At 41.1% G+C, this 15760-nt stretch overlaps 1 protein-coding gene and 1 long non-coding RNA gene across 4 annotated transcripts in view; one reads left to right on the top strand and one right to left on the bottom strand.

Moving 5' to 3' along the window:
• Nucleotides 1-15760, bottom strand: part of LOC137001157 (uncharacterized) — a 113030-nt gene that overhangs the window by 52568 nt on the left and 44702 nt on the right. The gene's annotated exons all lie outside the window — the stretch shown is intronic.
• The window catches only part of Tsp26A (Tetraspanin 26A), a 106493-nt gene that overhangs the window by 65764 nt on the left and 24969 nt on the right, over nucleotides 1-15760 (top strand). For all 3 annotated transcript variants that reach the window (XM_012377939.2, XM_012377938.2, XM_012377936.2), the window contains exon 2: nucleotides 13320-13440. In XM_012377939.2, coding sequence (XP_012233362.1) covers nucleotides 13320-13440 — 121 coding nt within the window. The remainder of the gene's footprint in view (nucleotides 1-13319; nucleotides 13441-15760) is intronic.

Genomic DNA, 15760 nt, shown 5'->3' with positions numbered 1-15760 from the left:
AAAAAAATGGAAATTCATTGAAACGGTTATCCGAAGCGGCGGTTTCGCTCACTCGTCGACGACTGGTATGCTTTTCGGCTTACGTAAAATTGAATTCACCGGGAAATTTTACACCGACCGTGCTATTGCATTTCCGTAGGCGTTTTCCAGGCTCTAAGCCGCAAGGAAGAGAGGAGGTTCGGTTTACCCGCTTTTATATGTACCTCGAATAACTTTCGTGGTCCTTTTTTTTCATGCATTCGCCATCTTTTTTTTGATCGACTTCCATTCTACAAAGGTGATATTCCGAAAGCTTCGTCGGTTTATGATGATATGATAGCGAGCCGAAGAGACTCTCTCGCACGACGACACGAGCTTCGAGCTTCGTTTCCCGACCTCATCCGCGAACCTGTCAAATCTTCAAGCCGAGGACGCGACGGGAATTTGACAGTCACATCGAGCATATTGCACGTTTCTCAGCCGCACATATTATTAGAATATCGATAACTTGTCGTATAACACGTTCGTGTCAAAGAAAAAGAAAAGACGGGACGAAAATGTCGATAACGTGACCTCGATCATATGACATTAGGCATGATATTCAAATAAAATATAAATATAAATAATTATTATGGAAATACCGCGCTATTCAAATTAATTTTTTTCTTCCTTATGTGGTGATAAATGTTACAATAATTATTTGTCTATCAATTTGTGTTAATTAATTATTTGATTATTTGGTAATAAAATAAAAAAACAAGTGTGCCAACATCACACGGTGTTCCCAGGCGATCAACCATTCAAGTACTAACCCAACGCTGCTTGAGTGATCGCGCTTGAGTGATCGGACGAGAACTGGTACTTTCAGCGTAATTTTGACGTTGGCTTGTCACTTTGTTCTTTATGAAAGGTTTTAAAGTATTTTATAATACGTATTCATTTTACATTAATCGCTCTAATTAGTATAATTAGTTGATCGAATTTGCATTAGACGCTCGATAAAATGTATACTTTTTTTATACATTTAGCTTGAACAGATCTTACGAGATCTTACGATCTTACGAGAATAAAATTCCGTAGCATAAAAAAAGTAGTAAAATAAATCTAAAAATTATCAACTTCCAGAATATTATTCGAATTGTATTCTGAGATAATATTGCTAATAATATTTGCGTCTCACCTACATTTATATGCGTAAATATGTGATAATTACTTTTATGTTGATATACAATACATCAATAATGTGTTACATTAATTAATATTTATATAAATGGACATTATTAATGTTGAACGTTACATTATGCTGGACTATAAGCCATACGTCCAATATAAATGATATATGATGAATATTACATACAATATCACATATCATTATAAACTTTGTCCTTTGTCTTTCTAAAGAATTATAATTTTATCAAATGGGAAATTTTTCATGTAAACAGCAATGATATAAATGTCAAAGATTCCGTTAATAGAAAAGTTAAATTAGGGATTTGTGCATCTATCAAAGTATCTATATGATTGCATACAAACAGTTTATACAGCGTAGGCTTTCAAAAATCATTTTTATATCGATCGTCATAAATTGCGTTAAAACTCATTAGCATATTTGATCACAGCGTACATGATTATTTTCACAGTTTTATGCGGCTAGTGTAAAGGATGCTGGCATGAATGCGATTGCACCTGTGAGGTCCAAAAATATTTCGGAAGCTGCGCGACAACTAGCTGATTAGCATCCACGACGGAAAATGCATCGAAATTTACATGGAAATTTAGTAGCAGTGGCAGCGCACTGGCGACATAAATTTTCGACCCCAAACACTGGCTAACACAATAATAAAGAATGCGCCATTGATAATACATGCAACGTTCCATTAACGACCGCCGCTCTAATTAGCCTCATTGCGGGAAATGCTTGTTATTGCGTTGCGGTTTTTCGCTTTAAACACTCGCGACGCGACTTTCGCGATCGCTTAATCGCCGGGAAAACAAATTGTAATTTGGTACAATTATCCGAAAACGCGACCCACATTCTAAAAGAGACGCTCCGAAATAGATATATGATTGTAAACATTTATAATAATAAACTGGATTGTTGTTCTTGATCGACAAGTAAATTTGATTTAGCCAGTTAGAAATTGCTCGCAATGGCGTCACTCGGCGCTAATCTTAGTTAAGTAAATTTTCTTTCTTCTCGAGCGCCGTAAGTGCTTTAATTTGTTTAAGGATTAACAGTCTGGCGACTGTGAATCCATTTTACATAATACCACTCCAAAATCGCGCAGTGTAAACGCAGCCCTGGGTACCTAACAAAGGATGAACGATGCAAAGCTTGCCGATAAGCCCGGTTACATGCGGAGAATGTCGCGGAGACGCGGTACATGATTAATCACTTCCCGGTATCCCCCTTTCGCGCTCGCGCTCTCATCGACAGACTCTGTATTCGGCAAAATTCATTCGGAATCTCGCTCTCTCCGCGTTGCTGCAAGGCCTGGCGCATGCAGTTCTGTCGGAAGCGATTGCATCGGATAAATTGAAATGCTTAAACGTGGTTGCGCGCAACATCAAAGCCTTATAGCTTTGTTTCCGTGGCTGCTTCCCCGCCGTAATAGCGGAAGCGTGATGGAAAGCGAGAGGGGGCAGGGATAAGTGACAGACGAAGAGACGTCAAGAGAAAAAGAGAAACGTATGTCCATCTATACGAACAAGTAGACGAAGCGATTGTGCGTTGGAAGGGCAGCGACAGAATGTGCGATTGAGAAAAGCAAAGACGGAGAAGAAGGTGCCGAATACGAATTGATTTGAATTGTCGAACCTTCTGCAAACGTCCGTTTGTATCCTGTTTATACTGCATTCTCGGGAACATCCCGAAGAAATTCTCGCACAATGACATCTACGTATGTCTATTGTCAGGTTTTTTAAATCTACACAATTCCCGGAAAATGCGCGAGCAAACTTTCTTTTAGAGTTAATTGCGAAAACCCACGCGGTTTTTTTTCGCGCGCTATCGCTTTCTTTCTAATATTGCGTTATCGCACGACATTTAATAGATTTTTACGTATTGAATACGTGGAATTATTTCAGCACTTTGAAGATTACTAAAGCATGAATATATCTACAAGAATCTCATCATTGTACAATTTTTAAAGCCGTGTGCTACATAAACTACGTAGAGCTGTAATGCGTGCGGCTATTAAAACGGGAAAATTAATTAACATAACTGCAGCGAGTAATTTTAATTATAGTCTGTGTACTATATTCTCGCGTGCACGCAAATATGCTTTTTTCCCTTATTTCAATGCAACGACGGCACTCGTGCTGGTTGGCTGGTGCTGTGTATGCCAAAATTCATATAACCCATCTTATAAAGCATTCTATTTCTAGTTCACATTTCGTCAGGAGAAAAATGCGAAAATCACAGCCACAATTACAATACGCTGTTGTCGCTGCGCGTTCGTGCGAGCGTCAAATTTTTGAACAAATGTCAGGCAACCAAATGCTATGGAAAATTATGCAAAACTCGCGAAAAATTCATAAAAATGTGCACATGTTAGAATGTCAAATTTAACAAAATACATCGCCGCTCGAAGGAACAGTTTGATATGAAAACATTTTATGTGGAATTTAATTAAAAATGCTGAAAAACGCTGCAGGCTTTCTTGTGAGAAAGACAATACCGCGTGCAAAAAAAGATTGCCTCAGGCGCGTGTTAATTCATTTCGCGCGGAGAGCGCGAACTCGCGGTGGCACAAACTTAGGTGAATAAATGAAAAAGTAACGCACCCTTGTCGGATGCACAAGGGCTGAATTTTACATGAACGACAGTATGCGGCGAAGGAGTGAGTAATTATACAGTAGCCACTGACCTGTTTCGGAATTCATAGCATACATGCGCTGCAAAGTACATTCCGTAAAAACAGTTTAAGGTGGAAGAAGCGCGGCAAAAAATAAAAGAAATCAATAATACTTCTTCATCAACTTTCATCTACTGATGTTGAAAAATTCGACTTTATTGGTACTAAGAGATCTCTCAACTCAAACTCCCTACCTTTTTTTCTATTTTATTCAATGATTTCTAGATATGTATTGTATAATGTTAATTTTTTTATTAATCATATATATATTTAAAATATCTAGGAACAAAAAAATAGGAGAACAGAAAATTATCGCATTAAAATTAATATCTTTAACTATTTCTCTGTTTTTCGCACAAACAAGAGCTGAGAAATTAAGTTCAAAGTCTGGAGTCTAGGAAACCTCGCATACCTTGTTAAGGCTTAATAATAAATTTATACATGCATTATTCAATACAAAGCAAGTTTAGTGTAAATTTCCAACTCGGAACGCTTTTCTATGAAAATATGTATATGCACCTTCAAAGCTTTATTACGACACCGGTATCGACATTGTCAGCGTATCAGTGCGAAGTGAAGTAACGATAAAGGAAATGAGAGAGAAATCCATTTTGCACGCACTAACTATTTAATACGCGTGCACTGCAGGGAAATTCTCGCATCGAGAGAGCCGTCAGTTGGAAAATGGTAATCGGCGAGCGAGTTGGAACACACCAGGCGTTATAATGACACGCTAGCTGCCGTTTTGAGCCTTCATTCTCCACTCCGCCTCTTTCCATCTTTTTTCCCGTTCTCTTCGCTTTGTTTTTATCGAAGAATTGGCACCGAGTAAACCGTACGGACAACTGGAAGGACGCTCCAGCCATTCGCCCGTTCTCATTGCCGCGAGGCGTCTCCAAGTTTCTTCGAGTTTAATTGAGCTTGAAAGTTTCCGACTTGTTGTCTCGGTCCATCCCCCTCCCCCCTCCCCGATACTTTCGTCTTTTACCATCCTTCGTCTTTTCACGTAACAGACCACATCTCGGCGCCGGCACCCACAAAGTTGTCGCGGCGTCCCGGTGAGCGTATAGAATCACTTAAATCTTTCAGTTCCTCCACTTCGGGACTAATTCACATATCGAAATTATCGTAAGTAAAATCTGCTGGCTCGTTACGAAACGCAAACAATATCTACGATTCCACTTTGGTGAAGTTACAATTTGAAAGAGTAATTGTGATAGATGACGGTTTAAATGTCAGGGCCAGCGTCAATGATACATCACCGCACCCATTAATGACAGGGTAACAGCGGGGGAGTGGCAAGCGCAATAAATCAATCGTTCCCGCGGCCAAGTTTTGACAGGTGCATTATCCGTTGCACATGTTTTCTTAGGTAGCGCGTCGTGCGGCAATCCAACACACGCGGCCATAATCGAATCGCGGGCCCGTATGTAGAGCGCGGCATAAATCAGCGCGGCTCCGGGCATTCGCTTTGCGCCGATTGCGGAAATTAGATCGCAGTTCGCCCGATCGTAAAACTGTCGGCTGGCGAATAGCTAATTGCCATTTAGCGTCTTGAGACAGAGAGGGAGGGGGGGGGGATCGGGATCGCTCTCCGTGCGACGAGAGAGGTGGTATTAATTAAAACAGAGCGAGCACGAAAATAAAACGCAGTCGACCGATCGATGCGAAAACGCTTGAATAATTCAGCACCAAAATGTCACGGACGGATAAGCTTCATCACCTCACGCGCGCGCACGCTGGAATAAATTAATTCGGGATCAATTAAAGTCGCGCCGGATCGCTACACGACGATACGGTCGGTGTGTGTCGATCTTTAATGCGGATCTGGTTTTTCTCGCATACCAGCTGCAACGTCAAATCAACCATAAATTTTCGGCCAATGGAACGGCATTCTTTCCTCTCTCTCTCTCTCTCTCTCTCTCTCTCTCTCTCTCTCTCTCTCTCTCTCTCTCTCTCTCTCTCTCTCTCTCTCTCTCTCTCTCTCTCTCCGTAAAACTCTATTCTACGCGTTTGTATAATATTTAACTTTTGAATTTTGGAGCTAATTTTACACGCATAGTAACGCAATCCTTCGAAGAAATACGTTACAAAGTTTTCAGACTTGTTACGTGTAATAGCAATTATTGAATTCGCTAGCTAACCGGTCGATTGTTCGAGCGCCTTTTTAATTTCCAACGATGGAATTGAATCTCGTAGGAAACTCATTAAACAATTATATAATTTATATGAGTAATTTGTGCACGCAGAGAGAATGCATTCGCGAGCGCTGAATTAAACCGCGCGAATAAAACATATAAATATTATTCACCATCGGCGATAATTACGCTCTATTCACGGCACGCCGTCGAAATTACCGTAACTACGCGATTGTCATGTAAACTTTGATTGCTCGCTTCAGTGTATAAAGCCGAGCGCGCGCGGTCGGCATTTAATTTAACGCTCGCCTTACATATATAGCACGTTCCGCGATTATTATTTACATTATTATTTATTCACGGATTGCCGATCCAGACACCGTTAAAGGCCTCGCCATCGCACGCATGATTCGCGAATTTCCATATTTTCATCGCCGGCCGCGTTGTGCTCGCTGGCCATTGAAAAAAAGACATTAAACTCGCCCGCTGCTACCAAATGCCGGCAAACGCGTTTCATCATTAATATCGACGCGCTCTACATACACCTGACATGTGTATATACATCGCGAGTTTGTTCGAGTCTTAGTCGAAAACACGTACGCGTAAATTTATTTATCACCGCGGCGATACGCGGTCTCGCCGTTAAATCAACCGCAAAATAAATTTCTTTCCTGCTCCGCACTTTGGTCGCACTCATCGGCCATTGTCGTTTTTTTTTGACGCAGGATGCAGTTTTCCGATGGTTTTAAATACAGAACAAAACACGCGCAGATGTCACTATTTCAATTATTCGCGCGTTTTCCCTGTGCTGCACAGATCGCTGTCTCGTTTATTTTTGCGACGCGCAAAGTTGACATAGAAAGTACTCAATAAAATTGAAAATGACTTCTTTATCTAAAATCGCTGATATCGGCATCGGTGACCAAGCGGTGCAAATTACAGATTTATCGTATAAAATGTCTTAACTGCCACTTCGCCAAACTCACCGTGTCATGAAAAGTTTAATATTTGCCCTCTGTTCTCTCTCTCTCTCTCTCTCTCTCTCTCTCTCTCTCTCTCTCTCTCTCTCTCTCTCTCTCTCTCTCTCTCTTTCTCTCTAATTTCCGTAGATTTATTAATTCACGTGGGTTCGCCGCGGAAACGTGACACGAATGCCGTTTAGATTCGCGTAACGCAACGAATATTTAATACTCGACTTTGGAGTGTACGCTCTTCACAAATGATAAACGTGATTATCAGTTTTACTCGTTATCGGGAAGCGTGTTAAATCGTGTCAGTGACCGCGTCCGACATTTCCAATTTTTCATTACGAGATGCAATTAAATGGACATTTATCGATAATGAAGGAATAAACGGCCAAAATATTTCATCAAAGTATATTACCTGTATACTCACGTAATATTCACATAATTTACATAATATTAATATTACATGTTTATAAAAACCTCGCTCCTCCATTCGCAGTATAGTATCGTACGCAGTATCGTACTGCCATAACTCATTTTAATGATGACACATGTGCACACGCGATGAAAAGAAATCTTAGGAATTCTCCTTTTAACGAGAGAGAGAGAGAGAGAAACGTTTTAAAATAAAGACTTTAGTAGATCTGTTACAGTTCAAATTAAAAAAAAAAGTGTGATCAATTCCGAGGACAATACCGTGTTCCAAAATGAGACATTTATAAGAAAGAAAGAAAGAAAAAAAGAGAACTTTGCTTTCTTAATTTAAACAATCTGAATATGTGAAAACAAATAATATTGGCCTTACATTCATCTGCCGCTCAAGCACAGAAATCTCAATGTCGCGTCGGAGTTTTAATTGAAAAGTAGCTTGAGTGCCGTTCGTCTGTTGTTATTAATCACGTGAAACTTTGGAAAACGGTGGCCCTATTACATTCGCAACGTAATCATCGTGGCCCGTGACATCGAACGACCGTGGCTCAGCCCTCGTTATCGCCAAGACGTAACAGAATTACCATCGATTCACCGTAGTTGCTTTTAATTAATGCAATTAATGGACCCGGGGCTAACCGTCAAGTGCGCTCGGACTATTCGCGCCGCTAAACCGCGCCGCGCCGCGCCGGTGTCGTCGTGCCAGTTTGATTGTTCAACGGGAGATTGCGAATTCCATATTTATGGCACGCTTGCCTGAGCTCTGTTCGAGACCTTTTGAATGATGCAGCCGGCTATTTCTATCTCGTGCAACGATCAAGTCTACGAGCTCCGCTTCGTCTATTCCGGCGGGAGAGATCTCTTTTTCTAATATTGTGCGTACAATTTCCCCCGAAAATTGACGACGCATAAAGATTTTAGCCGAGCTGTGGCGTATTCAAGTATATACAAGTCGGAGTCGACAATGCGCTTTGAGGCGAACTCGTTAAAAGATCCATTCTTTAACGGCAAAAGCATCGAGACAAAATATAAAACGACGAACAACGTTCCGTGGCACTGGAAACATAGGATAGACTTAATAACTCAGTTTAAGCGTCTCGTGTTTACCAACGTTGCAGAAATTCCTCGCTCGACTCTCGAATCCCACCCCCAAACCATCCACCTCCTCCTCCACACCCCTTTCCCTTTCCCCTCTCGCCGTTTGTCGCTTTGCTTTGTCTCGGCTTTCATTTGGCCTTTTATTTGCATGAATTCAAATTACGTCGAGCGGCTTTCCGCAGTTTCCGCTTAGACGAGGATCCTATTGCCCTTGGAAGATGAGATAAACGCTAGGCCGATAAATTCCACTTTGCCCTCTTCTTTACCACCACCCACCTCGTCACCCCGACACTCACCCCGCCACCGTCCCTTCCATCTTCGCCGGATGATACCGCTTGATTATACGATAACAGCGAACCGGCTGTGTTTAACTTTCGGGTCGGCAAGAAAATGAGATTCCCGATTGCCGACGTCGTCGGATTTATGTTACGTCCGCGACGATATCTCGCGCCCGCGCCGCGCGTCCGTCTTACCGTGAATCCGGTTGCCGATAATTACGCGAGCGTTCTCTTTGTTAACCGAAGGACCGACGTATTGTTCGCTCACTCACCACACTCGCGAATCTCAATGAGATATGCGATGAAAATTATAACATATCGACGTTTACGAAAATGACTTGAGTCGCAGAGATAACTATGAATAATATTATTTTATATCTGTATATTTCCAAAGTACATGATATTCCTCAGGCTTTACAGAAAAGATTCACATAATAATAGTATTTTAAATATATTTGCTAAGCTTCTCTCTCTTATGGTTATATATATATATATATATATATAATTCTTTAATATATGAAAACATAAAAGTTTATTTAAATTATGATGATAAAACATAATTATGAATAATTAATAAAGTAACACCAAAGAATCATATAAATATACACGTAATGTAGACATAATGTTTGCTCCACAATATGTTTAATCAATCATATGATTTGCATACGTCTATTTATAGTTATAAAAAGCATGTCTCACGACGGTTGATTAAAAAATTAATATCGTAAAAGCGCGCGTTGCACATTCGAACAGATATGTATATTGCGCGGATTCTGACCGTATTGCTGCGAAAACATTCGACGGATAAAGAGCCGTTGGAAAAATATTAACTCAACACAATAAACATTTTATTTACTCGCTGCTCGGTCGCGCCACACGCGCGTATTCGTTCAAAAGAAAAGTTTCATCCAGACCGTGTTGCCGATCGTGTTATTTTTTCCAAAACTTGTTTTTCAGTTGCTTGTTGCCGCTGTTTCCACTGTCGAAACAACGTGATGACGCTACGTTATCATTAACCGTTTGAGAACAATATTTGTTAGTCTTAATTGTGTGGATAAATCGCTTAGTAAATTTTGCTTTCGCAATGTAAAACAAATTTCCAAGCCCATCATTAGACGTGACTGTAACAAATAAGACGGACGAATTTCCTATCTTCTCGGTAATGCTAAAGACAATGGCGTTAAAATATTTCTGTAATTCCTACATTTCGCTAGAGAACAAAAGATTAATGTGAGCGCGATCTTTTAAGAAAAGTTTACAAGTATCAAATATGTAATTGGCACAACAAATAACACAAATGCCATATTGTTATATAAAATATATAATCAATCTGAATAAGTCGTGACGTAAATCATATCTACTGGTAAAAATTATTCACTTGATGCTAAGAATAAGATGTGTTTACGCGAAAAGGCGAGAGATATTTTTATAATGCAAAAATATACGGACAACAAAAAAAGAACTTTGAATGTCATGTGAAAAAAGTGTTGAAATGGCACACAGTAGGATACCGATAATAAGAGAGTTGATTAGTCGCCGAGGCAAGAAAAAAAAAAAACACAAAAACTAAGCACAAACATAAATAATATGCGATAAAATACACGTTTCTTTCTTTCTTTCCGATAATTATTTTATTTTATTTTAAAATATTGCGTTTTATCGCGCAACTATTACTGTAGACAAATCATATTGCAAAATTCAAAATAATTCAAAATAGTAGAAATTCATGTAAGATATGCAGATTATAACGAGGTCGTAACATTAATTATCACTTTTTCTTGCTCACATTTGCAAATTATATTTTTATCTCGGTATACAACGAAGGGAAAAGGAGGACACGCGTCACTCATATCGTCAGCGTCACCTTCGCGTCCCGACGTCACGAGCGTGATCGCGCGAGAGCCGTTCGATCGTGAATTATGCGCCGCTGAGAAATTGTTTGCAGGCACCGGGATGACACGCAACTCCGGCCATGTTCGTGACATGTATTCAGAGATAACGCATCGAAAGGTGCAAAATTTGTTATTGTATCAGAGAGTGTGTTCGCGGGGAGGGTCGAATGCTATCCGAACCTCTCTTTTTTTCCCCGCTTTAGCGCGGCCTTCTCTCGCGCATCAAAGTTGCATCGCACAATTCCAGAGCAATTGCGCCGGCGATGTCCAGGAGGCGAGAGAGCGAAATACCGTCGTCGGTCTCGAGCGATGATTTTTATTAACGGCTGGTCGCCAACGCAAATAAAACCTCGCCAACGCGAGCGACGAATCTCCGCGTTTAAAAAAAAAAAAAAAAAAAATTATTCATATATCGAAAGGAGAGCGACGCGCGCAAAAATCGTGGGGAGGTCGTCTGACTCACGGCATGCTCCTTTCTCTCTTTTTCGTTCGTTCGTCGATACACGCCGATCGGCCAATAATTGACGCGTCCGACGAGAAGTCCGGCTCGCAAAATGCTTTCACGAACGCATGGATGCATCAGTGAATATAAATAATTGCATAAACAAATACAACTATATCCCGACAGGCGGGATAGAACACTATATAACTGTACAGCTATAAATTAAAGTGACCATTTAGTGTCCGTGATCATTCACCGGTGATTTCACCGCACTAACAAATTGGCACACTAGTTGCTACGCAAATACCGTGCATTCCGGGCTATATTTACGGTCGGTCGTGTATGTACGCGTGCATGCGTGTATTTTGACTTCGACAAATGATTTATCGTGAATGGATTTCACACAATTCAAACGTGTCGGACAATTCTTTTCGTCCGCGCCCCTTTTTCAGCTTCCGTCAAATCGGTCGCAGCGCTAAAAAAAGGCCGCCCACGTTCGTTCGTTCGTGAGATATTATCGCGGACAATAGCGTATACACGTCGTTTAACTTACGATCGAATTTTTACGTGAGTATCCGCGTACGCCACCGGCGACATTGCATGATCCGCGCACAAAACTTGCAAAACTAAATAATTGCCGCGAATTGAGTCGAGAGAGCGATAGCGGTCTCTATTATACAAAAGTCTAGACAGATTATAGTAGCCAGCGGTATTTAGTTACAATGTACACGCAGATAAATCCTGCGCGATTCAACGATTTCTAACGATTTGAAATGTTGCTCCGTTTTTTAAGGCTTGCTATAAAAGGCCACATGACCCATTCATTCCGCCTGGCGCGAAGCGCAAATTATCGAAGGTAAAGCAAACGCAGAATAGTTATGCGCACTGTCATAAACTGAGCCCCCGGGGGATTAAAGCCGATTACCCCTGCAAGATGCATACGCGTTATCGGGCACAGCCTCAGGTGTTGCAGCTACTTCGAGTTAAGTCGGTCTTGTCATGCGAACGCGCACTACGTGTGTCATTGGTAATTGCGTGGATTTAACGTCAGCAAATGCACGACGCCGAATATCAATCTCTCCGCAAATGTGGTTGCCACACGTCGGTCAGACTAATATTAAAGCTACATTGTATGCCGCTCGCTTGATTAACGGAGTTAAATTGCGCGTTTCACCTTCGCGCGCGCGCGCGCGATTAAGCAGCTCTATCTCTTGGACATGAATCGTTAATAAAATGGAATAAAAATCAAAATTGATAATAACAGATAAAATATATATTATTAAAATATATAACAATATTGTATTTATATGGACGACAATGAAGAACGTTAGATTTGCCAATTTAATTGGCACGCGATACAGCGATAGAGAATTCGTAACGATCGATTTCAGTGAGAGCGTGCGAGAATACCCCTGCTTACGCTTGATCCACGGAAATCACAAAGCCTCGTGGACCAGCCTTAAAAACGCAAGCGGAAAGATTCGCTAACGGAACGGGCTGGTTAGGGCCAGCACTCTGCAAACCTTTGTCGTTTGCGAACTATTTGAAACGTAACTACGCGTGCACGGCGAAAGGCCTTCCACGAGAGCGTTAAGGGTCGAAAGCCGTTAGACCCTATTCTCGTTCGATTTCCTTCCTTTTTTTCCTTCTCCCACAGCGCTTTTCTCATTATCCGTGGGTAATCGCATCCGCGGCGCAATCGCGTGTGCCACACGACCGGATCCGTATAATCGAGATCTCGACGCGCAATTTCGCCGAGTGGTTCTGTCTCTCCGGAGCGCACAAACCATGCATGAACGCGCATACGTGTATGTTAACTTTTTGCACTCGCGGGCAATTACATTGGCCCAATGATCAAAGGTGTTCATTTCACGGATAATTCCTTTTTCCCTAATCCGGTTCTGAATGGAAAAAGTACATGGAGGCTGCGATAACTGTTTTAATTTCAAACAATTATTTCTTTTGCAAGAATTATTGATTGTTTAGTCTGCAATTTTCCTCGATAAATATAGGGTGAGCGAATATAATAGAATTCCCTTTTGTACGATAACCCAATGCATTGCTAAATGAAATTTACGTTACTCTTGTCGAGATAATCGAAAAACTCCAGTCGAAAATATGGCAGACGACGCGAAAACAGTTTGCGAGAAGTTTCCGGTTGGCCGGAACTTACCGCCGATATTCGTCTTCACTTAAGCCAATCTCTAACTCTCACCGCCTTTTTCTTCCTCTTTCTCGCAGTGGCTGGGTCTAGGCATCATGGCGGTGGGCGTCTGGGCATGGACCGAAAAGGACACCTTCAACAACCTGTCCCGCCTCACAAACATCGCGCTCGATCCAGCATTTATCCTCATTCTAGTCGGTGAGTACCGGTTCTTCTCTCTCTCTCTCTCTCTCTCTCTCTCTCTCTCTCTCTCTCTATGTTACTCATCCTGCGACTCTCGGAGACTCGTATGGAGAGTTATAGCGACTTCGAGTGTCGCCGGACCAAGTTTTATGAAGGACGGTAAATCCTAATTAGAACGTGCGACCTCGGTGGAGAGTGACTGCCAGAGATTTTAACTCCTTTCGCACGCGGAGTTGTTTCTGTGATATTGGCCACTTAACAACGTTATCGGACATAATGTCACCCTTGGGAAAATATGTCGAGATCCCCGGTTAAATTAACGCGTGAGTAATACGAAAGATAGTAAACTTGGACTGCTAACGGGCAAATTATCTCTTCAAATCTTCAAGTTTCTAAATCACGAATTTTTAGAATTTAAATATTTTTATAAAAATATCTGTAATGTCTAATATTTTTTACATAATACAATTAAAAAAATTGTACTAGCGTAGATTTTTATAACAAAAGGCGAGCCGTAATAAAGGCAGGGTAATAAAGGCACAATTTCAATAATGCGCCAGTTGATTATAGCGAGAATCGCAGTTTCACTTCGGTGCGTTTCCGGGACCGGAGACAGCTATCGCAATTTTTCCTCGGAACTGCCTGCGAAGTAGCTATCGCTTCCGTCGGCGAAAACATTTCGCACGAGCGCGCCGTCGCTATTTTCGCCGTAACTTAATTTCTGTATTAACGCCGCTCGGGCGCGCGCAGTGGCCTTATAAAACTGCCTGAGGGCGACATTTGTTCTAATACGTCCACAAAATTTCGCGCGTTTTCCTCGCGCAACCAACAATAGCACGGATTTGTAATTTGGATAACGCCGTACTCTATCTCTCAGAAACGAAGCACAGCGCGCAGGTCGGAAATTAAGGTGTCCGAATAGTCGTGAATTTTTCGGGTAGTTTAAACTCTATCAGGAAGACTAGCGTATTGAGGCCGCATATTTTCATTGGAAATCACATATTTTCTCGTCATTTTTTTCTTTTCAGTCTTGACGGAGAATTAATCATTAAAATTAGAGTCGCAAATTGTTGGACATCCTGTAGATGTCATTTTCTTTCGGAAGAGAAAAATTTAAGAACATTATAACGTCGAGACAGATTATTTACCGTTTCTACTTCTTATAATCATTCGACCGAGACTCGTTACAACGCGAACAGAGATATAGCGATGCTTTGAAGTCTGGCTTCTGTCTGAAGCTGAAATTCAATATCTTATCGTGTTATTATTCGAGCACGCGCTCTGCGCTTCGCTTTCAGAGAACTCTATACATTGAATCGGGAAGAAAATTTTTGTCTTGCTCGTCTGATTTGCACGCTTCTTTAATAATGTGCTAAAAAAACTTCGAATGGAGAACTAATAGAGTGAAAATAGTGAAAAATTTGTTTCATTATTTAACATACCTTAAATATACGCAATAATTTAACTAACTAGGTTAAATATCAACATAAATAATTTAAGTTCTAATGTAAATTTAATTTCTTCCCCAAATAAAGCTAAACTAAACTAGAAATTGAACTATTTTTAAAGCAGAAAGCAAAAGAAAGATAGAGATAAAGAGAAAAAAGTAGCGTTTTTCATTATATTATCAAAAGCGAAACGACAATTATTTTTTTAAACGTTCATCGATACACATATTACGATATCGGTATAGTTTTTTACATGAAGATTTTTTTATTGTGCAGATGATTGAAGTATTATTACAGTCGGCAAATTTTATTCAACAGCTCACGATTAATAATTACGCAATTGTTGATGTCGCCAATTTTTCTCCTTCGAGGAACGGATAGTTTTGTTTGTCAAATAAACATTTATCGAAGCGGAACGTATTTGCAATATTGTTGCGGTCGTGGCTGCAACATAATAAACTCATTTCAATTAACACAGCTAGCGCGCGCGCGCGCGCGCGCGCGCGCGCGAGAGAGAGAGAGAGAGAGAGAGAGAGAGAGAGAGAGAGTGTGTGTGTGTGTGTGTGTGTGTGTGTGTGTGTGTGTGTGTGTGAAAGAGAGAGGAAATGATCAGTGGTTCCCGGGGCGAGTCGCTCTCTCATAAAGCGTCGAGTAAATTAGGCGGAATGACGGGATGAAAAATAATGTCGGGACTGTATAGCGGTAATGTATAAATGATACCGCGACCTCGGCGAATGCGCAAAGTCCTATGAATCAGAGTCCCAAAGGTAACGACACAATTCCCTTGCCGCGAGGGCGGAAGATAAGCTATGTGCACGCGACATTACCGGCCGTAAAGGGTGCGTTTTGCCAATGCGCGAGGGAAAGAGCCGCTTTTTGTCGGTCAC

The sequence above is a fragment of the Linepithema humile genome, chromosome 7 (genome assembly GCF_040581485.1).
Source record: "Linepithema humile isolate Giens D197 chromosome 7, Lhum_UNIL_v1.0, whole genome shotgun sequence".
In the NCBI taxonomy this organism is placed as follows: domain Eukaryota; kingdom Metazoa; phylum Arthropoda; class Insecta; order Hymenoptera; family Formicidae; genus Linepithema; species Linepithema humile.
This window is presented reverse-complemented; position numbering and strand designations above follow the sequence as displayed.